We start from the raw sequence: 27,089 nt of genomic DNA on the forward strand, positions 1-27,089 counted from the left end.
CACGCGTGCAGCCAGCCTGAGCGCGTGACCTCCCTCTGCACACGCGTGCAGCCAGCCTGAGCGTGTGCCCTCCCTCTGCACACGCGTGCAGCCAGCCTGAGCGCGTGCCCTCCCTCTGCACACGCGTGCAGCCAGCCTGAGCGCGTGCCCTCCCTCTGCACACGCGTGCAGCCAGCCTGAGCGCGTGACCTCCCTCTGCACACGCGTGCAGCCCTCCCTCTGCACACGCGTGCAGCCAGCCTGAGCGTGTGCCCTCCCTCCGCACGCGCGTCCAGCCAGCCTGAGCATGTGCCCTCCCTCTGCACACGCGTGCAGCCAGCCTGAGCGCGTGCCCTCCCTCTGCACACGCGTGCAGCCAGCCTGAGCGTGTGACCTCCCTCTGCACACGCGTGCAGCCCTCCCTCTGCACACGCGTGCAGCCAGCCTGAGCGTGTGCCCTCCCTCCGCACGCGCGTGCAGCCAGCCTGAGCGCGTGCCCTCCCTCCCTCTGCACACGCGTGCAGCCAGCCTGAGCGTGTGACCTCCCTCTGCACACGCGTGCAGCCAGCCTGAGCGTGTGCCCTCCCTCTGCACACGCGTGCAGCCAGCCTGAGCGTGTGACCTCCCTCCGCACGCGCGTGCAGCCAGCCTGAGCGCGTGACCTCCCTCCGCACACGCGTGCAGCCAGCCTGAGCATGTGACCTCCCTCGGCACACGCGTGCAGCCAGCCTGAGCATGTGACCTCCCTCTGCACACGCGTGCAGCCAGCCTGAGCATGTGCCCTCCCTCTGCACACGCGTGCAGCCAGCCTGAGCATGTGACCTCCCTCTGCACACGCGTGCAGCCATCCTGAGCATGTGCCCTCCCTCGGCACACGCGTGCAGCCAGCCTGAGCATGTGACGTCCCTCTGCACACACGTGCAGCCAGCCTGAGCATGTGCCCTCCCTCTGCACACGCGTGCAGCCAGCCTGAGCATGTGCCCTCCCTCTGCACACGCGTGCAGCCAGCCTGAGCATGTGACCTCCCTCTGCACACGCGTGCAGCCAGCCTGAGCATGTGCCCTCCCTCGGCACACGCGTGCAGCCTGCCTGAGCATGTGCCCTCCCTCTGCACACGCGTGCAGCCAGCCTGAGCCTGTGCCCTCCCTCTGCACACGCGTGCAGCCAGCCTGAGCCTGTGCCCTCCCTCTGCACACGCGTGCAGCCAGCCTGAGCCTGTGCCCTCCCTCTGCACACGCGTGCAGCCAGCCTGAGCATGTGACCTCCCTCCGCACACGCGTGCAGCCAGCCTGAGCGCGTGCAGCCAGCCTGAGCATGTGCCCTCCCTCTGCACACGCGTGCAGCCAGCCTGAGCGTGTGCCCTCCCTCTGCACACGCGTGCAGCCAGCCTGAGCGCGTGCCCTCCCTCTGCACACGCGTGCAGCCAGCCTGAGCATGTGCCCTCCCTCTGCACACGCGTGCAGCCAGCCTGAGCATGTGCCCTCCCTCTGCACACGCGTGCAGCCAGCCTGAGCATGTGCCCTCCCTCTGCACACGCGTGCAGCCAGCCTGAGCGCGTGCCCTCCCTCTGCACACGCGTGCAGCCAGCCTGAGCATGTGCCCTCCCTCTGCACACGCGTGCAGCCAGCCTGAGCGCGTGCCCTCCCTCTGCACACGCGTGCAGCCAGCCTGAGCATGTGATCTTCCTTTAAACAGCTCAGGCTGGCCGCACACGTGTGCAATCAGTGAGACACCTGGGCTGAACCAGAGCTGTCTTTAACCTGACCTGTTGGTGGCCCTTGAGGACTGGAGTTGGCCGGCCCTGTCCTAGAGGTATTAGGAGGACGCGTCCTGGTGCTTTCCCTTGCGGGCTGTATATAGATGGAGTGAAGGCTCATGGTCCTAGCGGTGTGCGCCTGTCGTTTCTCTTCCAGGACAAGCCGCCCGCCCACCGCGCCGGAGACGCCCCCCTCCCAGCCGCCCTGCGGTTTGTTCGCGACGTCTTGCGCCCGTTCCCTGCGCCGCTGCTCCTCCACTCGCTGCTGATCGCCGTCCTCGCTGTCTGCCTGCTGCGGGCTCTGCTCGCCGGCGCGTCCAGGTCCGGCGCCCCCAAACAGCGAGGCCACGAAAAGCCGCCCGGTGACAGGAAAAAGCCGAAGTCCGGCGCCGGGCCGGGCGAGTCCACGAAGCCCCCCGGGCCTGGCGGGGACGCAGTGCGCAGGAACAAGAAGAACGACAAGAGCTAATGATGGGGGGAGTGAGAGGCGCATCCCCCCCCTCCCAGCCCCTCGCCCTGTAACCTGCTCCCCCCTCCCCACTGATGGGGGGGGGGGGAGTGAGAGGCGCATCCCCCCCCCTCCCAGCCCCTCGCCCTGTAACCTGCTCCCCCCTCCCCACTGATGGGGGGGAGTGAGAGGCGCATCCCCCCCCCCTCCCAGCCCCTCGCCCTGTAACCTGCACCCCCCTCCCCACTGATGGGGGGGGGGGTGAGAGGCGCATCCCCCCCCCCCTCCCAGCACCTCGCCCTGTAACCTGCTCCCCCCTCCCCACTGATGGGGGGGGGGGGAGTGAGAGGCGCATCCCCCCCCCTCCCTGCACCTCGCCCTGTAACCTGCTCCCCCCTCCCCACTGATGGGGGGGGGAGTGAGAGGCGCATCCCCCCCCCTCCCAGCCCCTCGCCCTGTAACCTGCTCCCCCCTCCCCACTGATGGGGGGGGGCGGGAGTGAGAGGCGCATCCCCCCCCTCCCAGCCCCTCGCCCTGTAACCTGCTCCCCCCTCCCCACTGATGGGGGGGAGTGAGAGGCGCATCCCCCCCCTCCCTGCACCTCGCCCTGTAACCTGCTCCCCCCTCCCCACTGATGGGGGGGAGTGAGAGGCGCATCCCCCCCCTCCCTGCACCTCGCCCTGTAACCTGCTCCCCCCTCCCCACTGATGGGGGGGGGGAGTGAGAGGCGCATCCCCCCCCTCCCAGCACCTCGCCCTGTAACCTGCTCCCCCCTCCCCACTGATGGGGGTCTCTCCTGGTGGCTGCGTAAATATGAACTTGGGGCAGGAAGCAAAACTGCTGGGTTTCTAAAAAAAAAATAAAGTTTCATGCGTCCAGTAATGAGGGCACTTGGGGTCCCAGCGGGGGGTCACGCGTCCAGTAATGAGGGCACTTGGGGTCCCAGCGGGGGGTCACGCGTCCAGTAATGAGGGCACTTGGGGTCCCAGCGGGGGTCACGCGTCCAGTAATGAGGGCACTTGGGGTCCCAGCGGGGGGTCACGCGTCCAGTAATGAGGGCACTTGGGGTCCCAGCGGGGGGTCACGCGTCCAGTAATGAGGGCACTTGGGGTCCCAGCGGGGGGTCATGCGTCCAGTAATGGGGGCACTTGGGGTCCCAGCGGGGGGTCATGCGTCCAGTAATGAGGGCACTTAGGGTCCCAGCGGGGGGTCACGCGTCCAGTAATGAGGGCACTTAGGGTCCCAGCGGGGGGTCATGCGTCCAGTAATGAGGGCACTTAGGGTCCCAGCGGGGGGTCACGCGTCCAGTAATGAGGGCACTTAGGGTCCCAGCGGGGGGTCATGCGTCCAGTAATAAGGGCACTTAGGGTCCCAGCGGGGGGTCATGCGTCCAGTAATGAGGGCACTTAGGGTCCCAGCGGGGGGTCATGCGTCCAGTAATGAGGGCACTTAGGGTCCCAGCGGGGGTCGGACATCAGGAGGTGGCGGCCATCTTTTTAAGCTGCCGGAGGCTCCCGCAGGGCGTTGCAAAGCTGTATATCTCATTCAAAGCTGCGTCCTGCTGGCGCTTCTGGCAGAGGAGGAGTTAAATCCCCTTAATACCAGCGCGTCCGCGTGTTTCTCTTCTCCATAATGCAGAGCGCGGCTCCAATGTTAAAGTGCCTTATTGCCCGAGAGAATGTGGGATCACCCTCCCCCCCCAATCCACAGGTGCCTTATCGCTTCTGTTGTGATAGCTGTCCCAGTATTTACTTGGTTTAAAGCCTGGATCCATTTATACAGGATTCTGTCACTCTGCCCCGCACTGCACGTCCCCTTCACCCTTCCCAAAGTGACTTCTCTCCCCCCCCTTCCCAAAGTGACTTCTCTCCCCCCCCCCTCCATCCACCCCTTACCCTTCCCAAAGAGGCTTCTCCCCCCTCCTCACCCTTCCCAAAGAGGCTTCTCTCCCCCCCTACCCTTCCCAAAGAGGCTTCTCCCCCCCCTCATCCTTCCCAAATAGGCTTCTCTCCCCCCCCTACCCTTCCCAAAGAGGCTTCTCCCCCCCCCCCCTCATCCTTCCCAAATAGGCTTCTCTCCCCCCCCTACCCTTCCCAAAGAGGCTTCTCCCCCCCCTACCCTTCCCAAAGAGGCTTCTCCCCCCCCCTACCCTTCCCAAAGAGGCTTCTCCCCCTCTCCATCCCCCCCTCACCCTTCCCAAAGAGGCTTCTCCCCCCCCCCTCACCCTTCCCAAAGAGGCTTCATCCCAAAGAGGCTTGTCCCCCTCACCCTTCCCAAAGAGGCTTCTCCCCCCCCCCTCACCCTTCCCAAAGAGGCTTCTCCCCCCACCTCACCCTTCCCAAAGAGGCTTCTCCCCCCCCCTCACCCTTCCCAAAGAGGCTTCCCCCCTCACCCTTCCCAAAGAGGCTTCTCCCCCCCCCCCTCACCCTTCCCAAAGAGGTTACCCCCCTCACCCTTCCCAAAGAGGCTTCTCCCCCCCCACCTCACCCTTCCCAAAGAGGCTTCTCCCCCCCCCACCTCACCCTTCCCAAAGAGGCTTTCCCCCCCCCTCACCCTTCCCAAAGAGGCTTCCCCCCCCTCACCCTTCCCAAAGAGGCTTCTCATCCCTCACCTCATTCTTCCCAAAGAGGCTTCCCCCCCCTTCACCCTTCCCAAAGAGGCTTCTCCCCCCCCCCCCCCCCATCCTTCCCAAAGAGGCTTCTCCCCCCCCCCTCATCCTTCCCAAAGAGGCTTCTCCCCCCTACCCTTCCCAAAGAGGCTTCTCCCCCCCTTCCCAAAGAGGCTTCTCCCCCCCCTCACCCTTCCCAAAGAGGCTTCTCTCCCCCCCCCCCTCACCTGCCCAAAGAGGCTTCTCCCCCCCTCACCCTTCCCAAGGAGGCTTCCCCCCTCACCCTTCCCAAAGAGGCTTCTCCCCCCCTCACCCTTCCAAAGAGGCTTCCCTCACCCTTCCCAAAGAGGCTTCTCCCCCCCCCCCCCACCCTTCCCAAAGAGGCTTCTCCCCCCCCCCTCACCCTTCCCAAAGAGGCTTCTCTCCCCCCCCCCCTCACCCTTCCCAAAGAGGCTTCTCTCCCCCCCCCCTCACCCTTCCCAAAGAGGCTTCTCTCCCCCCCCCCCCCTCACCCTTCCCAAAGGGTTTTATGCGCAGCTGAGTGATGATTTTGTATTTTGTAATAAATCTGTGATTTGCGTATATTTGTGTCACTGGAAGTGGGAGGGGATCCGTGTGTCACTGGAAGTGGGAGGGGGTCCGTGTGTCACTGGAAGTGGGAGGGGATCCGTGTGTCACTGGAAGTGGGAGGGGATCCGTGTGTCACTGGAAGTGGGAGGGGATCCGTGTGTCACTGGAAGTGGGAGGGGATCCGTGTGTCACTGGAAGTGGGAGGGGATCCGTGTGTCACTGGAAGTGGGAGGGGGTCCGTGTGTCACTGGAAGTGGGAGGGGATCCGTGTGTCGCTGGAAGTGGGAGGGGATCCGTGTGTCACTGGAAGTGGGAGGGGGTCCGTGTGTCACTGGAAGTGGGAGGTGATCCGTGTGTCACTGGAAGTGGGAGGGGATCCGTGTGTCACTGGAAGTGGGAGGGGATCCGTGTGTCACTGGAAGTGGGAGGGGATCCGTGTGTCACTGGAAGTGGGAGGTGATCCGTGTGTCACTGGAAGTGGGAGGGGATCCGTGTGTCACTGGAAGTGGGAGGGGATCCGTGTGTCGCTGGAAGTGGGAGGGGATCCGTGTGTCGCTGGAAGTGGGAGGGGATCCGTGTGTCGCTGGAAGTGGGAGGGGATCCGTGTGTCACTGGAAGTGGGAGGGGATCCGTGTGTCGCTGGAAGTGGGAGGGGATCCGTGTGTCGCTGGAAGTGGGAGGGGATCCGTGTGTCACTGGAAGTGGGAGGGGATCCGTGTGTCGCTGGAAGTGGGAGGGGATCCGTGTGTCACTGGAAGTGGGAGGGGATCCGTGTGTCACTGGAAGTGGGAGGGGATCCGTGTGTCACTGGAAGTGGGAGGGGGTCCGTGTGTCACTGGAAGTGGGAGGGGATCCGTGTGTCGCTGGAAGTGGGAGGGGATCCGTGTGTCGCTGGAAGTGGGAGGGGATCCGTGTGTCGCTGGAAGTGGGAGGGGATCCGTGTGTCACTGGAAGTGGGAGGGGGTCCGTTTGTCACTGGAAGTGGGAGGGGATCCGTGTGTCACTGGAAGTGGGAGGGGATCCGTGTGTCACTGGAAGTGGGAGGGGATCCGTGTGTCACTGGAAGTGGGAGGGGATCCGTGTGTCACTGGAAGTGGGAGGGGATCCGTGTGTCACTGGAAGTGGGAGGGGATCCGTGTGTCACTGGAAGTGGGAGGGGATCCGTGTGTCACTGGAAGTGGGAGGGGGTCCGTGTGTCACTGGAAGTGGGAGGGGATCCGTGTGTCACTGGAAGTGGGAGGGGATCCGTGTGTCGCTGGAAGTGGGAGGGGATCCGTGTGTCGCTGGAAGTGGGAGGGGATCCGTGTGTCACTGGAAGTGGGAGGGGATCCGTGTGTCACTGGAAGTGGGAGGGGATCCGTGTGTCGCTGGAAGTGGGAGGGGTTCCGTGTGTCGCTGGAAGTGGGAGGGGATCCGTGTGTCACTGGAAGTGGGAGGGGATCCGTGTGTCACTGGAAGTGGGAGGGGATCCGTGTGTCGCTGGAAGTGGGAGGGGATCCGTGTGTCGCTGGAAGTGGGAGGGGATCCGTGTGTCACTGGAAGTGGGAGGGGATCCGTGTCGGCCCCAGAGAGTTTCATGTCATTTATCATTATGATTGTATACACGTGAAGAAGAGACCTGTGAGGTTTAGAAAGCTCTGTATACTACAATTCCCATATGCAAAGAACACCACTGTTGGTATCGCAGCCTCCATGTAGGACCGATACGTTCGCTAGAACATTGCGCGACGAGCTCAATCCCGGGCGTAGGCGCCTCAGTGAGAGTTTATATATCGTCGCCTCGGTGGGACGTTTCATGCACAGACCCTCCCTGTCTGAGCGGGACACGAGGAGAGATGAGGACATACGCAGCGCGTCCGATTCACGCTTTACAGGAAGAAACGATCCTCATTTATATCTGATGTTTGATAAAAAAAAATAAAGTTTTCCAAATTTGGACCCGCTCCAATTTCTGCGTCTGTGGGACTGACCCTTTAACCCATTAAACATGTCACGGCCATTAGGCCTCTTCGTGGGACTGACCCTTTAATACTTTCTACCCTTGTACAGTACCGCATGGACCGGTTCTGGGGCCGCAGCCGGGTCCCGTCCTTGTACAGTACCGCATGGACCGGTTCTGGGACCGCAGCCGGGTCCCGTCCTTGCCTCCTATGAAGGGGGAAGCTGCTCGGGAGGATCGGGTTGAAGTTGCGTTGGCCATGTTGTGGTTGGCGCAGCTACGCAAGGCAATGGGACTATGTGGATCGTGGCAGCCATCTTAGGCTTGGCGCCACTGGAAAAGGTAGTCCTGCACCCCAGGATTTCTTATGTGAGCTAGGAGCCAACGAGTCAGTCCTGAGGGAGCCAGCAGAGAGGACGGATGTGTCCAGGGAGCTAGCTAGGCCAGACTTTGCCCTTAGGCCCCGATCTGAGCTCAGTATTGTAGGGAAGGCCCTAGATAGGGACCCTCCCATATAGAGCTGACTATTCACACCACTGCGCAGTCGGACGGACGTCCACGACCTTCGGAGGCCCCACACGTGGCAGCCGGAAGTAAGGCGTGAGGGGCTTCTGTTGTAGACCCGGCCCTGATTCTCCTTCGCTGGTTTATTCCCTGGTTAAGGACGGTAATATACTTCTTGATGAAGTGTACGGGTGTACACGAAACGCGTAGGAGGGTGCTCACCTCCGTTTGTATTATGGATCACTTTATTGGATTGTGCGCCAGTTCACCGTTCTATAAGGACGGTGACCAGGCAGGTATAAGTGCACCAACGATACAAGGGGGTGGGGGGTAGCGCTACTCCTCACACACTTTGGGACTAAAGGGAAGACTTGCCGGACACGAAGTACGAGGTGCCCAAGCACCCACCACATTATTGGGGCTAGCTACCCCGGGTACCCGTGTATTTGTTATTGTAGTATTGTGCATTTCTATGTTGACTGGAACCACAGTAAACGAGCTATACACACCCAAAAAGTGATAGTATACCCCGGGAGCAGAGACTCAGGCCTTCTGTAAGCTAACAGGTAGCATCAGCACAGGTAATTACCCACGGTTTCCCACAGGGAAAGGGGGTTACACTTGTTTATTAATGACCTTGAGGTAGGGATCGAGAGCAAAGTCTCCATCTTTGCTGATGATACTAAATTGTGTAAGGTAATAGAATCAGAGCAGGATGTAATTTCTCTTCAGAAGGACTTGGAGAGACTGGAAACGTGGGCAGGTAAATGGCAGGTGAGGTTTAATACAATTATCTCCCAGGTCCTGCGGTTACAGCCTCTCTTCTCCACGTCACTCCCACACATTCCCTCGTCTCATCCTCTCCAGCCCGTGTCTCCCCACTGCTGGATGAAGCCCCACCAGTGATCTCCAAGGTCCTGCGGTGACAGCCTCTCTTCTCCACGTCACTCCCACACATTCCCTCGTCTCATCCTCTCCAGCCCGTGTCTCCCCACTGCTGGATGCAGACTCCCCAGTGATCTCCCAGGTCCTGCGGTTACAGCCTCTCCTCCACGTCTCTCCCCCACATTCCCTCATCCCATCCTCCCCAGCCCGTGTCTCCCCACTGCTGGATGAAGTCTCCCCAGTGATCTCCCAGGTCCTGCGGTTACAGCCTCTCTTCTCCACGTCACTCCCACACATTCCCTCATCCCATCCTCTCCAGCCCGTGTCTCCCCACTGCTGGATGCAGACTCCCCAGTGATCTCCCAGGTCCTGCGGTTACAGCCTCTCCTCCACGTCGCTCCAAAACATTCCCTCATCCCATCCTCTCCAGCCTGAGCCTCCCCTCTTGTCATGGAACAGAAATACCCCTGTCTGCCTTCTCTGTTTCAGCCCCCCTCTCCCTTGGCAGTTCCCCCTGCTAGCTGCACTAGGATGTCACTTTCCTTGCAGTTCTCTCTCAGTGCAGATGGAATGGATACATTATGTTGCCCTTTTTCTTCCAGTCTGTCACACCCCTGGTTGCCCTGGCAACATCTCCAGTCCTCCAGTTAATGGACTTTCCCATTTTCTCCCCTGTCTTTTGCTGACAGTTAGTGCAGTCTCACTCAACCTTTAGTGTGACCCTTGCCCCTCACTTCCTTTCCACCATAACCTCTGGATGAGTGAGCACCTTGCTGTAAACTCCTGTACTGGTAGGATTATCTTTTTCACCTGCCGTTAACTACCAAGCACACACAGAGAAACATTATCCCAACATTTATATCTCTACACAAGTACCTGTTTTTTTTACCTGCTTTTCACAAATAAAGTAAAGAAAAGAAACAGACTTGTTGTGCTTGGAAAAGAGGGCCGAGTTGACACTATCTGGGCTAAATCATCTACATATGACCCAGGCTTTCAGAATACCTCTGCTGGAATGAAGTCTCCCCAGTGATCTCCCAAGTTCTAAGGTTACAGCCTCTCTTCTCCACGTCGCTCCCACACATTCCCTCATCCCATCCTCTCCAGCCCGTGTCTCCCCACTGCTGGATGAAGCCTCCCCAGTGATCTCCCAGGTCCTGCGGTTACAGCCTCTCTTCTCCACGTCGCTCCCACACATTCCCTCATCCCACCCTCTCCACCCCGTGTCTCCCCACTGCTGGATGAAGCCTCCCCAGTGATCTCCCAGGTCCTGCGGTTACAGCCTCTCTTCTCCACGTCGCTCCCACACATTCCCTCATCCCACCCTCTCCACCCCGTGTCTCCCCACTGCTGGATGAAGCCTCCCCAGTGATCTCCCAGGTCCTGCGGTTACAGCCTCTCTTCTCCACGTCGATCCCACACATTACCTCATCCCATCCTCCCCAGCCTGTGTCTCCCCACTGCTGGATGAAGCTTCCCCAGTGATCTCCCAGGTCCTGCGGTGACAGCCTCTCTTCTCCACGTCGATCCCACACATTACCTCATCCCATCCTCCCCAGCCTGTGTCTCCCCACTGCTGGATGAAGCTTCCCCAGTGATCTCCCAGGTCCTGCGGTGACAGCCTCTCTTCTCCACGTCGCTCCCACACATTCCCTCATCCCATCCTCTCCAGCCCGTATCTCGCCACTGCTGGATGCAGACTCCCCAGTGATCTCCCAGGTCCTGCGGTTACAGCCTCTTCTCCACGTCGCTCCCACACATTCCCTCATCCCATCCTCCCCAGCCCGTGTCTCCCCACTGCTGGATGTAACCTCCCCAGTGATCTCCCAGGTCCTGCGGTTACAGCCTCTCTTCTCCATGTCCCTCCCACACATTCCCTCATCCCATCCTCCCCAGCCCGTGTCTCCCCACTGCTGGATGAAGCCTCCCCAGTGATCTCCCAGGTCCTGCGGTTACAGCCTCTCTTCTCCACGTCACTCCCACACATTCCCTCGTCTCATCCTCTCCAGCCCGTGTCTCCCCACTGCTGGATGCAGACTCCCCAGTGATCTCCCAGGTCCTGCGGTTACAGCCTCTCCTCCACGTCTCTCCCCCACATTCCCTCATCCCATCCTCCCCAGCCCGTGTCTCCCCACTGCTGGATGAAGCCTCCCCAGTGATCTCCCAGGTCCTGCGGTTACAGCCTCTCTTCTCCACGTCACTCCCACACATTCCCTCGTCTCATCCTCTCCAGCCCGTGTCTCCCCACTGCTGGATGCAGACTCCCCAGTGATCTCCCAGGTCCTGCGGTTACAGCCTCTCCTCCACGTCTCTCCCCCACATTCCCTCATCCCATCCTCCCCAGCCCGTGTCTCCCCACTGCTGGATGAAGTCTCCCCAGTGATCTCCCAGGTCCTGCGGTTACAGCCTCTTCTCCACGTCGCTCCCACACATTCCCTCATCCCATCTTCCCGAGCCCGTGTCTCCCCACTGCTGGATGAAGCCTCCCCAGTGATCTCCCAGGTCCTGCGGTTACAGCCTCTCCTCCACGTCGCTCCAAAACATTCCCTCATCCCATCCTCTCCAGCCCGAGCCTCCCCTCTTGTCATGGAACAGAAATACCCCTGTCTGCCTTTTCTGTTTCAGCCCCCCTTCCCTTGGCAGTTCCCCCTGCTAGCTGCACTAGGATGTCACTTTCCTTGCAGTTCTCTCTCAGTGCAGATGGAATGGATACTTTATGTTGCCCTTTTTCCTTCCAGTCTGTCACACCCCTGGTTGCTCTGGCAACATCTCCAGTCCTCCAGTTAATGGACTTTCCCATTTTCTCCCCTGTCTTTTGCTGACAGTTAGTGCAGTCTCACTCAACCTTTAGTGTGACCCTTGCCCCTCACTTCCTTTCCACCATAACCTCTGGATGAGTGAGCACCTTGCTGTAAACTCCTGTACTGGTAGGATTATCTTTTTCACCTGCCGTTAACTACCAAGCACACACAGAGAAACATTATCCCAACATTTATATCTCTACACAAGTACCTGTTTTTTTTACCTGCTTTTCACAAATAAAGTAAAGAAAAGAAACAGACTTGTTGTGCTTGGAAAAGAGGGCCGAGTTGACACTATCTGGGCTAAATCATCTACATATGACCCAGGCTTTCAGAATACCTCTGCTGGAATGAAGTCTCCCCAGTGATCTCCCAAGTCCTAAGGTTACAGCCTCTCTTCTCCACGTCTCTCCCACACATTCCCTCATCCCATCCTCCCCAGCCCGTGTCTCCCCACTGCTGGATGCAGCCCCCCCAGTGATCTCCCAGGCCCTGCGGTTACAGCCTCTCTTCTCCACGTCGCTCCCACACATTCCCTCATCCCATCCTCCCCAGCCCGTGTCTCCCCACTGCTGGGTGAAGCTTCCCCAGTGATCTCCCAGGTCCTGCGGTTACAGCCTCTCTTCTCCACGTCGCTCCCACACATTCCCTCATCCCATCCTCTCCAGCCCGTGTCTCCCCACTGCTGGATGAAGCCTCCCCAGTGATCTCCCAGGTCCTGCGGTTACAGCCTCTCTTCTCCACGTCGCTCCCACACATTCCCTCATCCCACCCTCTCCACCCCGTGTCTCCCCACTGCTGGATGAAGCCTCCCCAGTGATCTCCCAGGTCCTGCGGTTACAGCCTCTCTTCTCCACGTCGCTCCCACACATTCCCTCATCCCACCCTCTCCACCCCGTGTCTCCCCACTGCTGGATGAAGCCTCCCCAGTGATCTCCCAGGTCCTGCGGTTACAGCCTCTCTTCTCCACGTCGATCCCACACATTACCTCATCCCATCCTCCCCAGCCGGTGTCTCCCCACTGCTGGATGAAGCTTCCCCAGTGATCTCCCAGGTCCTGCGGTTACAGCCTCTCTTCTCCACGTCGATCCCACACATTACCTCATCCCATCCTCCCCAGCCTGTGTCTCCCCACTGCTGGATGAAGCTTCCCCAGTGATCTCCCAGGTCCTGCGGTGACAGCCTCTCTTCTCCACGTCGCTCCCACACATTCCCTCATCCCATCCTCTCCAGCCCGTATCTCGCCACTGCTGGATGCAGACTCCCCAGTGATCTCCCAGGTCCTGCGGTTACAGCCTCTTCTCCACGTCGCTCCCACACATTCCCTCATCCCATCCTCCCCAGCCCGTGTCTCCCCACTGCTGGATGTAACCTCCCCAGTGATCTCCCAGGTCCTGCGGTTACAGCCTCTCTTCTCCATGTCCCTCCCACACATTCCCTCATCCCATCCTCTCCAGCCCGTGTCTCCCCACTGCTGGATGAAGCCTCCCCAGTGATCTCCCAGGTCCTATGGTTACAGTCTCTTCTCCACGTCACACCCACACATTCCCTCATCCCATCCTCCCCAACCCGTGTCTCCCCACTGCTGGATGCAGCCCCCCCAGTGATCTCCCAGGTCCTGCGGTTACAGCCTCTCTTCTCCACGTCCCTCCCACACATTCCCTCATCCCATCCTCTCCAGCCCGTGTCTCCCCACTGCTGGATGCAGACTCCCCAGTGATCTCCCAGGTCCTGCGGTTACAGCCTCTCTTCTCCACGTCGCTCCCACACATTCCCTCATCCCATCTTCTCCAGCCCGTGTCTCCCCACTGCTGAATGAAGCCCCCCCAGTGATCTCCCAGGTCCTGCGATTACAGCCTCTCTTCTCCACGTCGCTCCAAAACATTCCCTCATCCCATCCTCTCCAGCCCGTGTCTCCCCACTGCTGAATGAAGCCCCCCCAGTGATCTCCCAGGTCCTGCGATTACAGCCTCTCTTCTCCACGTCGCTCCAAAACATTCCCTCATCCCATCCTCTCCAGCCTGAGCCTCCCCTCTTGTCATGGAACAGAAATACCCCTGTCTGCCTTCTCTGTTTCAGCCCCCCTCTCCCTTGGCAGTTCCCCCTGCTAGCTGCACTAGGATGTCACTTTCCTTGCAGTTCTCTCAGTGCAGATGGAATGGATACTTTATGTTGCCCTTTTTCCTTCCAGTCTGTCACACCCCTGGTTGCCCTGGCAACTTCTCCAGTCCTCCAGTTAATGGACTTTCCCATTTTCTCCCCTGTCTTTTGCTGACAGTTAGTGCAGTCTCACTCAACCTTTAGTGTGACCCTTGCCCCTCACTTCCTTTCCACCATAACCTCTGGATGAGTGAGCACCTTGCTGTAAACTCCTGTACTGGTAGGATTATCTTTTTCACCTGCCGTTAACTACCAAGCACACACAGAGAAACATTATCCCAACATTTATATCTCTACACAAGTACCTGTTTTTTTACCTGCTTTTCACAAATAAAGTAAAGAAAAGAAACAGACTTGTTGTGCTTGGAAAAGAGGGCCGAGTTGACACTATCTGGGCTAAATCATCTACATATGACCCAGGCTTTCAGAATACCTCTGCTGGAATGAAGTCTCCCCAGTGATCTCCCAAGTCCTAAGGTTACAGCCTCTCTTCCCCACGTTGCTCCCACACATTCCCTCATCCCATCCTCCCCAGCCCGTGTCTCCCCACTGCTGGATGCAGCCCCCCCAGTGATCTCCCAGGCCCTGCGGTTACAGCCTCTCCTCCACGTCGCTCCCACACATTCCCTCATCCCATCCTCCCCAGCCCGTGTCTCCCCACTGCTGGATGCAGACTCCCCAGTGATCTCCCAGGTCCTGCGGTTACAGCCTCTCTTCTCCACGTCTCTCCCACACATTCCCTCATCCCATCCTCCCCAGCCCGTGTCTCCCCACTGCTGGGTGAAGCTTCCCCAGTGATCTCCCAGGTCCTGCGGTTACAGCCTCTCTTCTCCACGTCGCTCCCACACATTCCCTCATCCCACCCTCTCCAGCCCGTGTCTCCCCACTGCTGGATGAAGTCTCCCCAGTGATCTCCCAGGTCCTGCGGTTACAGCCCCTCTTCTCCACGTCGCTCCCTCACATTCCCTCATCCCATCCTCCCCAGCCCGTGTCTCCCCACTGTTGGATGCAGACTCCCCAGTGATCTCCCAGGTCCTGCGGTTACAGCTTCTCTTCTCCACGTTGCTCCCACACATTGTCTCATCCCACCTGACTTTTCAGCAACCCCACCATGTTATCTCTCCCACCCATTGGCACAGGCAAAGCCCTTCCTTCTCTCCCCTGATCATTCCTGGCTCTCAGATAAGGGTGAAGAAAACACTCATTCATTTAGAGAGAATCAATAACGGACAGATATTTGCTTTTGCCACGGTTAGATTTGTTTAAGGAAGCCAAGTAGATTGTTGTAGTTTTAGCCAGCGGTGTGGGATTGGCCCTTTATTACAGAAGTACATTATTTCCTCTTCCGTTAGGTGTCCCAGGGATCCTTGTGCCCAGCAAAGAGAATAAAGGGGGCGACGCATCACATTAAGGGCTTGTGTGGGGGGGTTGTAAATGGGAAGTAGTGGTACTGAGTATCCCCTCGCCAGCATCACACTGCTCGGTGTATGGAGGGTGAGTAGTGGTGCTGAGTATCCCCTCGCCAGCATCACACTGCTCGGTGTATGGAGGGTGAGTAGTGGTTATGCTCTCGTCCTGACCGGGGTATCACCAGCTCAGCACCCCGGGGCAGTACTTGTCTATCAGCCCCTGGTAATACGGCTGCAGGGTATTTACATCCGGTATCTCCTCCGTCTTTGTGTAAAGATCGAACTTACTGTGAAATCACGAGACAACGAGTTAGTGACGTGTGTACGTGTGCGTGCGTGCGTACGTACGTGCGTGCGTACACGTACGTGATTGTGTGTGTGATTGTGTGTGTGTGTGTGATTGTGATTGTGTGTGTGTGTGATTGTGTGTGTGTGATTGTGTGTGTGTGTGTGTGTGATTGTGTGTGTGTGTGTGTGTGATTGTGTGTGTGTGTGTGTGTGTGATTGTGTGTGTGTGTGTGATTGCGTGTGTGTGTGTGTGATTGCGTGTGTGTGTGTGATTGCGTGTGTGTGTGTGATTGCGTGTGTGTGTGATTGCGTGTGATTGCGTGTGATTGCGTGTGATTGCGTGTGACTGCGCGCGCGTGACTGCGCGCGCGTGACTGCGCGTGTACGTGTGTGACTCTGTGCTGTGTTGAGGATTCTTAGCCCACTTCCTGTCCTTACTTGAACTCCTGCACCCAGGGCAGCATCCTGTTGTCCTTCTCATTGCACAGGTGCCCGTAACCTCCTCCCGTGTGCCACGGGTAAAACGAGTGGAACCGGATCATATACAGACCCTGAAACACAAGTCATTAATCAGCCAATCACAGAGCATCAAGGACCCGGCCCAGCCAATCACAGGTCTTCAGGAACCCAACCCATCCAATCACAGGGCTTCAGGAACCCAACCCATCCAATCACAGGGTGCCAGAAACCCAACCCACCAAATCACAGGGCTTCAGGAACCCAATCCATCCAATCACAGGGTGCCAGGAACCCAAGCCACCCAATCACAGGGCTTCCGGAACCCAACCCACCAAATCACAGGGCTTCAAGAACCCAACCTGTCCAATCACAGGGCTGCAGGAACCCAAACCATCCAATCACAGTGCTTCAGGAATGTGACGATAGTGAGGGTTTGGCCCGGGATTAACGGGGCTACCCCCCAAGAGCCCCCTCCAACCTCGCCAGGGAGACAAGGGGTTAACTGGGCTGAGGCCCAGAACTGTGACTTAACCCTTGTTAAATAACATGAAAATGCTTATTCCCCTGTGTAAAATGTATTGTTTCTGGGTCAGTGTCTGCATAACACACCCACTGGGTCATAAGGCGAACCCCCCAAGTACCCACGCATTAAAAATATAACTTTGTCATAAGGGGGACATATATTTTTGATAAAATGCCTTTCTGCAGTCTTACAAAGACAGGCCAAATGCTAATACCCTCTGCCTGCCTTTGTAATGCGTACCAGGACCAAATGGTTCTATTCACGTTTTGATATGCAAGCTTCCTCACTGGAAGTGTATATCAACAGAGAGTGATTACCTACTTGCTATGCAAGACCCAGGAAGGATCAACAGGTAATTACCTAGTTGGTTATGCGAGAAGCTACAAGCCTACTTCAAAAGGTTTTATTGATGGGGGTAGGGGTGGAGCTACCCAAGAAGGGAATCAAAATGAGTAACCTTATTAAATATAAGAATACTATGAGATGTCCTTGGCTGAACAGGCTAAGACCTACATATTTGTATTCGTGGGACTTCCCCGCCACCAACCGTTACAAACACTTAATATCTGGCCCCTAGTGGCTGCCAGATATTAATATCTCTATTAATTTTCATATTACACTGTAATGTTTGGTCTCTCTGCGAGCGTCCGGTGGGACGGACTGTATTAATATATCTCACCTGACTGTATGTATTACTGAACTCAAGTTATGAGGTGATTTGCAGTAAATATGAAATTTTGGTTGAGTTCTGAGAAACTGCAACCCCCTGCTATGATAATGAGCAGGAATGCTAGAATTTACAAGCCTGGTCATCAAAGGCTAAGTTGCTAATTGCTTATGCTTGGCCCAACGGACAAAAGGAATTAACCAGAGTAAGTGAAACTTTTCACACTGGACCCTGGAAGCCCAAAGTCAGCTTCAAAAGCTTCAAAGGGGATTTTACTAGACGGCACGGCGCCGTAAGCTGGGATGCAAGGGTTAAAATGATATATAAGTCAGAGCCACCCTTTTATCCATGTTGTTCATGTTTTGCAAGTTCTTCAAGTGTTCAGTCTGTTCTATACCATCTTGTTTGCTGAGAGAAACGCTATGCACTGTCTTCCTGCCAGAGGTCTTTTCATGCTTTGGGTGTCTTGATGACTATGAAGATTGCTATATGAACTGCCAGTCCAGCTGTGACTGCTTCATCATTTCCATTTTACGTAAGTGTCTATATTTTGCCTGTTATTTGTATAATCTGTTGTGTTCACCTTTATCAAGGAATAAATTATATTTTATCATATCTAAGTCTCGTCCCAGTTCAAACCCAGGTATATATATATTTATATATAGTTTTGGTGTAAATTACAACCTGTCACAAGCTACCGTGACAAGGAACCAAACTCACCCAATCGAAGGGCTTCAGGAACCCGGCCCATCCAAGCACAGGGCTACAGGAACCCAAACCATCCAATCACAGTGCTTCAGGAACCCAAACCATCCAATCACAGTGCTTCAGGAACCCAACCCATCCAATCACAGGGCTACAGGAACCCAAACCATCCAATCACAGTGCTTCAGGAACCCAACCCATCCAATCACAGGGCTTCACGAACCCGGCCTATCCAATCAAAGGGCTTTTGGAACCCAACCCACCCTATCACAGGGCTTCTGGAACCCAACCCATCCAATCACAGGGCTTCAGGAACCCAACCCATCCAATCACAGTGCTTCAGGAACCCAACCCATCCAATCACAGGGCTTCACGAACCCAGCCTATCCAATCAAAGGGCTTTTGGAACCCAACCCACCCTATCCCAGGGCTTCAGGTACCCAATCCATCCAATCCCAGGGCTTCAGGTACCCGACCAATCCAATACCAGGGCTTCAGGAACCCAATCTATCAAATTACAGGGCTTCAGGAACCTAACCCACTCAATCCAATCACAGGGCTTCAGGAACCCATAACACCCAATCACAGGGCTTCTAGAACCAAACCCAACCAATCACAAGGCTTCAAGATCCCAACCCATCCAATCACAGGGCTTCAGGAACCAGGCCTATCCAATCACAGGGCTTCATGAACCCAACCCATCCAATCACAGGGCTTCAGGAACCCAGCTCATCCAATCACAGGGCATCAGGAACCTGGCCCATACGATCACAGAGCTTCAGGAACCCAACCCACTCAATCACAGGGCGTCAGGAACCCAACCCATGCAATCACAGGTATTCAGGAACCCGTCCCATCCAATCACAGGGCTTCAAGAACCAACCAATCCAATCACAGGGCTTCAGCAACCCGTCCTATCCAATCACAGGTCTTCAGGGACCCGTCCCATCCAATCACAGGGCTTCAAGAACAAACCCATCCAATCACAGGGCTTCAAGAACAAACCCATCCAATCTCAGGCTTCCGGAACCCAACCCATCCAATCACAGGGCTTCAGGAACCCGGCCCATCCAAGCACAAGGCTACAGGAACCCAAACCATCCAATCACAGGGCTTCATGAACCCAGCCTATCCAATCACAGGGCTTCAAGAACCTAACCCACCCAATCACAGGGCTTCAGCAACCCAACCCATCCAATCACAGGGCTGCAGGAACCCAACCCATCCAATCACAGGGCTGCAGGAACTCGGCCCACCCAATCACAGGGCTTAATGAACCCAACCCATCCAATCACAGGGCTTCAGGAACCCAACCAATCACAGGGATTCAGGAACCCAACCCATCCAATCACAGGACATCAGGAACCTGGCCCATAGGATCACAGGGCTTCAGGAGCCCAACCCATGCATTCACAGGTCTTCAGGAACCCGTCCCATCTAATCACAGGGCTTCAAGAACCAAACCATCCAATCTCAGGCTTCCAGAACCCAACCCATCCAATCACAGGGCTTCAGGAACCCGGCTCATCCAAGCACAGGGCTACAGGAACCCAACCCATCCAATCACAGGTCTTCAGGAACCCGGCCCATCCAATCACATGGCTTCAGGAACCCAACCCATCCAATCACAGGGTTCCAGGAACCCAACCCACCCAATCACAGGGCTTCAGGAACCCAACCCACCCAATCGCAGGGCTTCAGGAACCCAACCCACCCAATCACAGGGTTCCAGGCACCCAACCCACCCAATCACAGGGCTTCAGGAACCCAACCCACCCAATCACAGGGTTTCAGGAACCCAACATATCCAATCACAGGGCTTCAGGAACCCAACCTATCCAATCACAGGGCTTCATGAACCCAAAGCATCCAATCTCAGGGCTTCAAGAACTCAACCCATCCAATCACAGGGCTTCAAGAACCCAACCCATCCAATCACAGGGCTTCAGGATCCAAACCCATCCAATCACAGGGATTCAGGAACCCAAAGCATCCAATCTCAGGGCTTCAAGAACTCAACCCATCCAATCACAGGGCTTCAAGAACCCAACCCATCCAATCACAGGGCTTCAGGATCCAAACCCATCCAATCACAGGGCTTCAGAAACGCGGCCTATCCAATCACAGGGCTTCATGAACCCAACCCATCCAATCACAGTGCTTCAGTAACACGGCCCATCTAATCACAGGGCTTCAGGAACCCAATCCATCCAATCGCAGGGATTCAGGAACCCAACCCATCCAATCACAGGGCTTCAGGAACCGAACCCATCCAATCACAGGTCTTCAGGAAAATGGCCATCCAATCACAGGGCTTCAAGAACCAACCCATCCAATCACAGGGCTTCAGGGACCCAACCCATCCAATCACAGGGCTTCATGAATCCAGCCCACCCAATCACAGGGCTTCAAGAACCAACCCATCCAATCAATCAAAGGGCTTCTGGAACCCAACCCATCCAATCACAGGGCTTCTGGAACCCAATACATTTCCCAGGATCAGGTCATTTTTATTGGCACTGTCTGTGCTTTGGGGAGAGACAGACTTGAGCTATATGTCCCTTTTGTCTGTGTCACCATGCTCATAGATGGGTAGACTACATATGCCATAGGTGCCTTCTGCATATATTATTCTGCGGGGAGAGGATGAGACTCTGTGTGCTGTATGTACAGTTTCCACCTAGCTCCTGATGACCCTGATATCTCAGGCGCTTCCATGAACAGATTCAACCAGTTCAACTTTTACATCAACCCCCTCAGCTGCAGATCTCAGGGGATCAGGAGCACGGTGTTCATACGACCTATCTGTATATATCTGATTACACGACACAACAAGGGGGGCGTTTATTATACTTCAAGGTGACTGATCCCACCGCAATCGGCAGGTCAATGGGGGTTTTTCACTTCCGACGATTGAATTACTCCGTAAGGGCACAGAAAGCTCCTTAACATCGAGTATTGGGAGAAGAGTTCTGAGAAACACAGAGACAATGTTCTAGGTAACACATACTAACCAAGAGTGCACACGGAACAAGGACAACAAGATTACAAACTCAACAAGTTTTCATCAGACAGGAAGAATCCAGGGCACGGAGAACGGGGACCCGGGACAAGAAATAATAATAGATGTTTTCCTTTAATTGAATGTGACAAAGGCTGATGCAAGAATCTCCGTTATCTGCCTATAAACCCCGCTCCACTCAGGGGTTCCCCAACATCATTCCTGATCTCTACAACAGATTGTGTCCCCCGCACAGGGGAGGGAGAGTTGAGGGTCTCTTACCTCCTCTGGGATGGAACACTTGTTAAACTTCAGGACGTTATACATGTACTCTGCAGAGAGTGAGAGAGAGAGAGTGTGAGTTAGAGAGAGGAAGATACATGTACTCTGCAGAGAGTGAGAGAGAGAGTGTGAGTTAGAGAGAGGAAGATACATGTACTCTGCAGAGAGTGAGAGAGAGAGTGTGAGTTAGAGAGAGGAAGATACATGTACTCTGCAGAGAGAGTGAGAGAGTGAGTGTGAGTTAGAGGGAGGAAGATACATGTACTCTGCAGAGAGTGAGAGAGAGAGTGTGAGTTAGAGAGAGGAAGATACATGTACTCTGCAGAGAGTGAGAGAGAGAGTGTGAGTTAGAGAGAGGAAGATACATGTACTCTGAAGAGTGAGATAGAGTGTGAGTTAGAGAGAGGAAGATACATGTACTCTGCAGAGAGTGAGAGAGAGAGTGTGAGTTAGAGAGAGGAAGATACATGTACTCTGCAGAGAGTGAGAGCGAGTGGGGTGTCTGTGTGACAGTGAGTGGGGTGTCTGTGTGACAGCGAGTGGGGTGTCTGAGACAGCGAGTACTGTCTGCGTGACAGCGAGTGGGGTGTCTGTGTGACAGCGAGTGGGGTGTCTGAGACAGCGAGTACTGTCTGCGTGACAGCGAGTGGGGTGTCTGTGTTACAGTGAGTGGGGTGTCTGTGTGACAGCGAGTGGGGTGTCTGAGACAGCGAGTACTGTCTGCGTGACAGCGAGTGGGGTGTCTGTGTGACAGTGAGTGGGGTGTCTGTGTGACAGTGAGTGGGGTGTCTGAGACAGCGAGTACTGTCTGCGTGACAGCGAGTGGGGTGTCTGTGTGACAGTGAGTGGGGTGTCTGCGTTACAGCGAGTACTGTCTGCGTTACAGCGAGTGGGGTGTCTGAGACAGCGAGTGGGGTGTCTGAGACAGCGAGTGGGGTGTCTGTGAGACAGCGAGTACTGTCTGCGTTACAATGAGTGGGGTGTCTGAGGCAGCGAGTGGGGTGTCTGAGACAGCGAGTGGGGTGTCTGTGAGACAGCGAGTACTGTCTGCGTTACAACGAGTGGGGTGTCTGTGTGACAGTGAGTGGGGTGCCTGCGTGACAGTGAATGGGGTGTCAGTGTGACAGTGAGTGGGGTGTCTGAGACAGCGAGTACTGTCTGCGTGACAGAGAGTGGGGTGTCTGTGTGACAGTGAGTGGGGTGTCTGTGTGACAGCGAGTGGGGTGTCTGTGTGACAGCGAGTGGGGTGTCTGAGACAGCGAGTGGGGTGTCTGTGTGACAGCGAGTGGGGTGTCTGTGTGACAGTGAGTGGGGTGTCTGAGACAGCGAGTACTGTCTGCGTGACAGCGAGTGGGGTGTCTGTGTGACAGTGAGTAGGGTGTCTGCGTGACAGCGAGTACTGTCTGCGTTACAGCGAGTGGGGTGTCTGTGTGACAGTGAGTGGGGTGTCTGTGTGACAGTGAGTGGGGTGTCTGAGACAGCGAGTGGGGTGTCTGAGACAGCGAGTGGGGTGTCTGTGAGACAGCGAGTACTGTCTGCGTTACAATGAGTGGGGTGTCTGAGGCAGCGAGTGGGGTGTCTGAGACAGTGAGTGGGGTGTCTGTGAGACAGCGAGTGGGGTATCTGCGTGACAGCGAGTACTGTCTGCGTGACAGCGAGTGGGGTGTCTGTGAGACAGTGAGTGGGGTGTCTGCATTACAGAGAGTACTGTCTGCGTTACAGCGAGTACTGTCTGTGATACAGCGAGTGGGGTGTCTGGGACAGCGAGTGGGGTGTCTGAGACAGCGAGTGGGGTGTCTGTGTGACAGTGAGTGGGGTGTCTGTATGACAGTGAGTGATGTCTGTGTGACAGCGAGTGATGTCTGTGTGATAGTGAGTGGGGTGTCTGTGTGACAGTGAGTGGGGTGTCTGTGTGACAGTGAGTGGGGTGTCTGTGTGACAGTGAGTGGGGTGTCTGTGTGACAGTGAGTGGGGTGTCTGTGTGACAGTGAGTGGGGTGTCTGTGTGACAGCGAGTACTGTCTGCGTGACAGCGAGTGGGGTGTCTGTTTGACAGTGAATGGGGTGTCTGCGTGACAGTGAATGGGGTGTCTGCGTGACAGTGAGTGGGGTGTCTGAGACAGCGAGTACTGTCTGCGTGACAGCGAGTGGGGTGTCTGCGTGACAGCGAGTGGGGTGTCTGTGTGACAGCGAGTGGGGTGTCTGTGTGACAGCGAGTGGGGTGTCTGTGTGACAGCGAGTGGGGTGTCTGAGACAGCGAGTACTGTCTGCGTGACAGCGAGTGGGGTGTCTGTGTGACAGTGAGGGGGGTGTCTGTGTGACAGCGAGTGGGGTGTCTGAGACAGCGAGTACTGTCTGCGTGACAGTGAATGGGGTGTCAGTGTGACAGTGGGGTGTCAGTGTGACAGTGAGTGGGGTGTCAGTGTGACAGTGAGTGGGGTGTCAGTGTGACAGTGAGTGGGTTGTCAGTGTGACAGTGAGTGTGGTGTCAGTGTGACAGTGAGTGTGGTGTCAGTGTGACAGTGAGTGTGGTGTCAGTGTGACTGAGTGGGATGTCAGTGTGACAGTGAGTGGGGTGTCAGTGTGACAGTGAGTGGGGTGTCAGTGTGACAGTGAGTGGGGTGTCAGTGTGGGATGTCTGTGTGACAGTGAGTGGGGTGTCAGTGTGACAGTGAGTGGGGTGTCAGTGTGATAGTGAGTGGGGTGTCAGTGTGACAGCGAGTGGGGTGTCTGTGTGACAGTGAGTGGGGTGTCTGTATGACAGTGAGTGATGTCTGTGTGACAGCGTGTGATGTCTGTGTGATAGTGAGTGGGGTGTCTGTGTGACAGTGAGTGGGGTGTCTGTGAGACAGCGAGTGGGGTGTCTGCATTACAGCGAGTACTGTCTGTATGACAGTGAGTGATGTCTGTGTGACAGCGAGTGATGTCTGTGTGATAGTGAGTGGGGTGTCTGTGTGACAGTGAGTGGGGTGTCTGTGTGACAGCGAGTACTGTCTGCGTGACAGCGAGTGGGGTGTCTGTGTGACAGTGAGTGGGGTGTCTGTGTGACAGCGAGTGGGGTGTCTGAGACAGCGAGTACTGTCTGCGTGACAGCGAGTACTGTCTGCGTGATAGCGAGTGGGGTGTCTGTGTGACAGTGAATGGGGTGTCTGCGTGACAGTGAATGGGGTGTCAGTGTGACAGTGAGTGGGGTGTCGGAGACAGCGAGTACTGTCTGCGTGACAGCGAGTGGGGTGTCTGTGTGACAGTGAGTGGGGTGTCTGTGTGACAGCGAGTGGGGTGTCTGAGACAGCGAGTACTGTCTGCGTGACAGCGAGTGGGGTGTCTGTGTGACAGTGAGGGGGGTGTCTGTGTGACAGCGAGTGGGGTGTCTGAGATAGCGAGTACTGTCTGCGTGACAGTGAATGGGGTGTCAGTGTGACAGTGAGTAGGGTGTCAGTGTGACAGTGAGTGGGTTGTCAGTGTGACAGTGAGTGGGGTGTCAGTGTGACAGTGAGTGGGTTGTCAGTGTGACAGTGAGTGGGGTGTCAGTGTGACAGTGAGTGGGGTGTCAGTGTGACAGTGAGTGGGGTGTCAGTGTGACAGTGAGTGGGGTGTCAGTGTGACAGTGAGTGGGGTGTCAGTGTGGGATGTCTGTGTGACAGTGAGTGGGATGTCTGTGTGACAGTGAGTGGGGTGTCAGTGTGACAGTGAGTGGGGTGTCAGTGTGACAGTGAGTGGGGTGTCAGTGTGACAGTGAGTGGGGTGTCAGTGTGATAGTGAGTGGGGTGTCAGTGTGACAGTGAGCGGGTTGTCAGTGTGACAGTGAGTGGGGTGTCAGTGTGGGATGTCTGTGTGACAGTGAGTGGGATGTCTGTGTGACAGTGAGTGGGGTGTCAGTGTGACAGTGAGTGGGGTGTCAGTGTGACAGTGAGTGGGGTGTCAGTGTGACAGTGAGTGGGGTGTCAGTGTGACAGTGAGTGGGGTGTCAGTGTGATAGTGACTGGGGTGTCAGTGTGATAGTGAGTGGGGTGTCAGTGTGACAGTGAGTGGGGTGTCAGTGTGACAGTGAGTGGGGTGTCAGTGTGACAGTGAGTGGGGTGTCAGTGTGACAGTGAGTGGGGTGTCTGTATGACAGTGAGTGGGGTGTCAGTGTGGGATATCAGTGTGACAGTGAGTGGGGTGTCAGTGTGACAGTGAGTGGGGTGTCAGTGTGACAGTGAGTGGGGTGTCAGTGTGACAGTGAGTGGGGTGTCTGTGTGACAGTGAGTGGGGTGTCAGTGTGACAGTGAGTGGGGTGTCAGTGTGATAGTGAGTGGGGTGTCAGTGTGATAGTGAGTGGGGTGTCAGTGTGACAGTGAGCGGGTTGTCAGTGTGACAGTGAGTGGGGTGTCAGTGTGGGATGTCTGTGTGACAGTGAGTGGGATGTCTGTGTGACAGTGAGTGGGATGTCTGTGTGACAGTGAGTGGGGTGTCAGTGTGACAGTGAGTGGGGTGTCAGTGTGACAGCGAGTGGGGTGTCAGTGTGACAGCGAGTGGGGTGTCTGTGTGACAGTGAGTGGGGTGTCTGTATGACAGTGAGTGATGTCTGTGTGACAGCGTGTGATGTCTGTGTGATAGTGAGTGGGGTGTCTGTGTGACAGTGAGTGGGGTGTCTGTGAGACAGCGAGTGGGGTGTCTGCATTACAGCGAGTACTGTCTGTATGACAGTGAGTGATGTCTGTGTGACAGCGAGTGATGTCTGTGTGATAGTGAGTGGGGTGTCTGTGTGACAGTGAGTGGGGTGTCTGTGTGACAGCGAGTACTGTCTGCGTGACAGCGAGTGGGGTGTCTGTGTGACAGTGAGTGGGGTGTCTGTGTGACAGCGAGTGGGGTGTCTGAGACAGCGAGTACTGTCTGCGTGACAGCGAGTACTGTCTGCGTGATAGCGAGTGGGGTGTCTGTGTGACAGTGAGTGGGGTGTCTGCGTGACAGTGAATGGGGTGTCAGTGTGACAGTGAGTGGGGTGTCTGAGACAGCGAGTACTGTCTGCGTGACAGCGAGTGGGGTGTCTGTGTGACAGTGAGTGGGGTGTCTGTGTGACAGCGAGTGGGGTGTCTGAGACAGCGAGTACTGTCTGCGTGACAGCGAGTGGGGTGTCTGTGTGACAGTGAGGGGGGTGTCTGTGTGACAGCGAGTGGGGTGTCTGAGACAGCGAGTACTGTCTGCGTGACAGTGAATGGGGTGTCAGTGTGACAGTGAGTAGGGTGTCAGTGTGACAGTGAGTGGGTTGTCAGTGTGACAGTGAGTGGGGTGTCAGTGTGACAGTGAGTGGGTTGTCAGTGTGACAGTGAGTGGGGTGTCAGTGTGACAGTGAGTGGGGTGTCAGTGTGACAGTGAGTGGGGTGTCAGTGTGACAGTGAGTGGGGTGTCAGTGTGACAGTGAGTGGGGTGTCAGTGTGGGATGTCTGTGTGACAGTGAGTGGGATGTCTGTGTGACAGTGAGTGGGGTGTCAGTGTGACAGTGAGTGGGGTGTCAGTGTGACAGTGAGTGGGGTGTCAGTGTGACAGTGAGTGGGGTGTCAGTGTGATAGTGAGTGGGGTGTCAGTGTGACAGTGAGCGGGTTGTCAGTGTGACAGTGAGTGGGGTGTCAGTGTGGGATGTCTGTGTGACAGTGAGTGGGATGTCTGTGTGACAGTGAGTGGGGTGTCAGTGTGACAGTGAGTGGGGTGTCAGTGTGACAGTGAGTGGGGTGTCAGTGTGACAGTGAGTGGGGTGTCAGTGTGACAGTGAGTGGGGTGTCAGTGTGATAGTGACTGGGGTGTCAGTGTGATAGTGAGTGGGGTGTCAGTGTGACAGTGAGTGGGGTGTCAGTGTGACAGTGAGTGGGGTGTCAGTGTGACAGTGAGTGGGGTGTCAGTGTGACAGTGAGTGGGGTGTCAGTGTGACAGTGAGTGGGGTGTCTGTATGACAGTGAGTGGGGTGTCAGTGTGGGATATCAGTGTGACAGTGAGTGGGGTGTCAGTGTGACAGTGAGTGGGGTGTCAGTGTGACAGTGAGTGGGGTGTCTGTGTGACAGTGAGTGGGGTGTCTGTGTGACAGTGAGTGGGGTGTCAGTGTGACAGTGAGTGGGGTGTCAGTGTGATA

General features: G+C 56.3%; 2 protein-coding genes across 2 annotated transcripts in view; one reads left to right on the plus strand and one right to left on the minus strand.

Moving 5' to 3' along the window:
- The window catches only part of LMF2 (lipase maturation factor 2), a 46,374-nt gene extending 42,118 nt beyond the window's left edge, over positions 1 to 4,256 (plus strand). The window contains 1 exon segment of the mRNA XM_075598894.1: positions 1,893 to 4,256. Coding sequence (XP_075455009.1) covers positions 1,893 to 2,204 — 312 coding nt within the window. The 3' untranslated portion in view covers positions 2,205 to 4,256.
- Positions 4,257 to 14,930: 10,674 nt separating this feature from the next.
- The window catches only part of MIOX (myo-inositol oxygenase), a 97,725-nt gene continuing 85,566 nt past the window's right edge, over positions 14,931 to 27,089 (minus strand). The window contains exons 9-11 of the mRNA XM_075599250.1: positions 20,985 to 21,034; positions 15,786 to 15,898; positions 14,931 to 15,346 (exon numbers count right to left, since the gene is read on the minus strand). Of these exons, the coding sequence (XP_075455365.1) occupies positions 15,238 to 15,346; positions 15,786 to 15,898; positions 20,985 to 21,034 (272 nt within the window). The 3' untranslated portion in view covers positions 14,931 to 15,237. The remainder of the gene's footprint in view (positions 15,347 to 15,785; positions 15,899 to 20,984; positions 21,035 to 27,089) is intronic.

The sequence above is a fragment of the Ascaphus truei genome, chromosome 5 (genome assembly GCF_040206685.1).
Source record: "Ascaphus truei isolate aAscTru1 chromosome 5, aAscTru1.hap1, whole genome shotgun sequence".
NCBI lineage: Eukaryota > Metazoa > Chordata > Amphibia > Anura > Ascaphidae > Ascaphus > Ascaphus truei.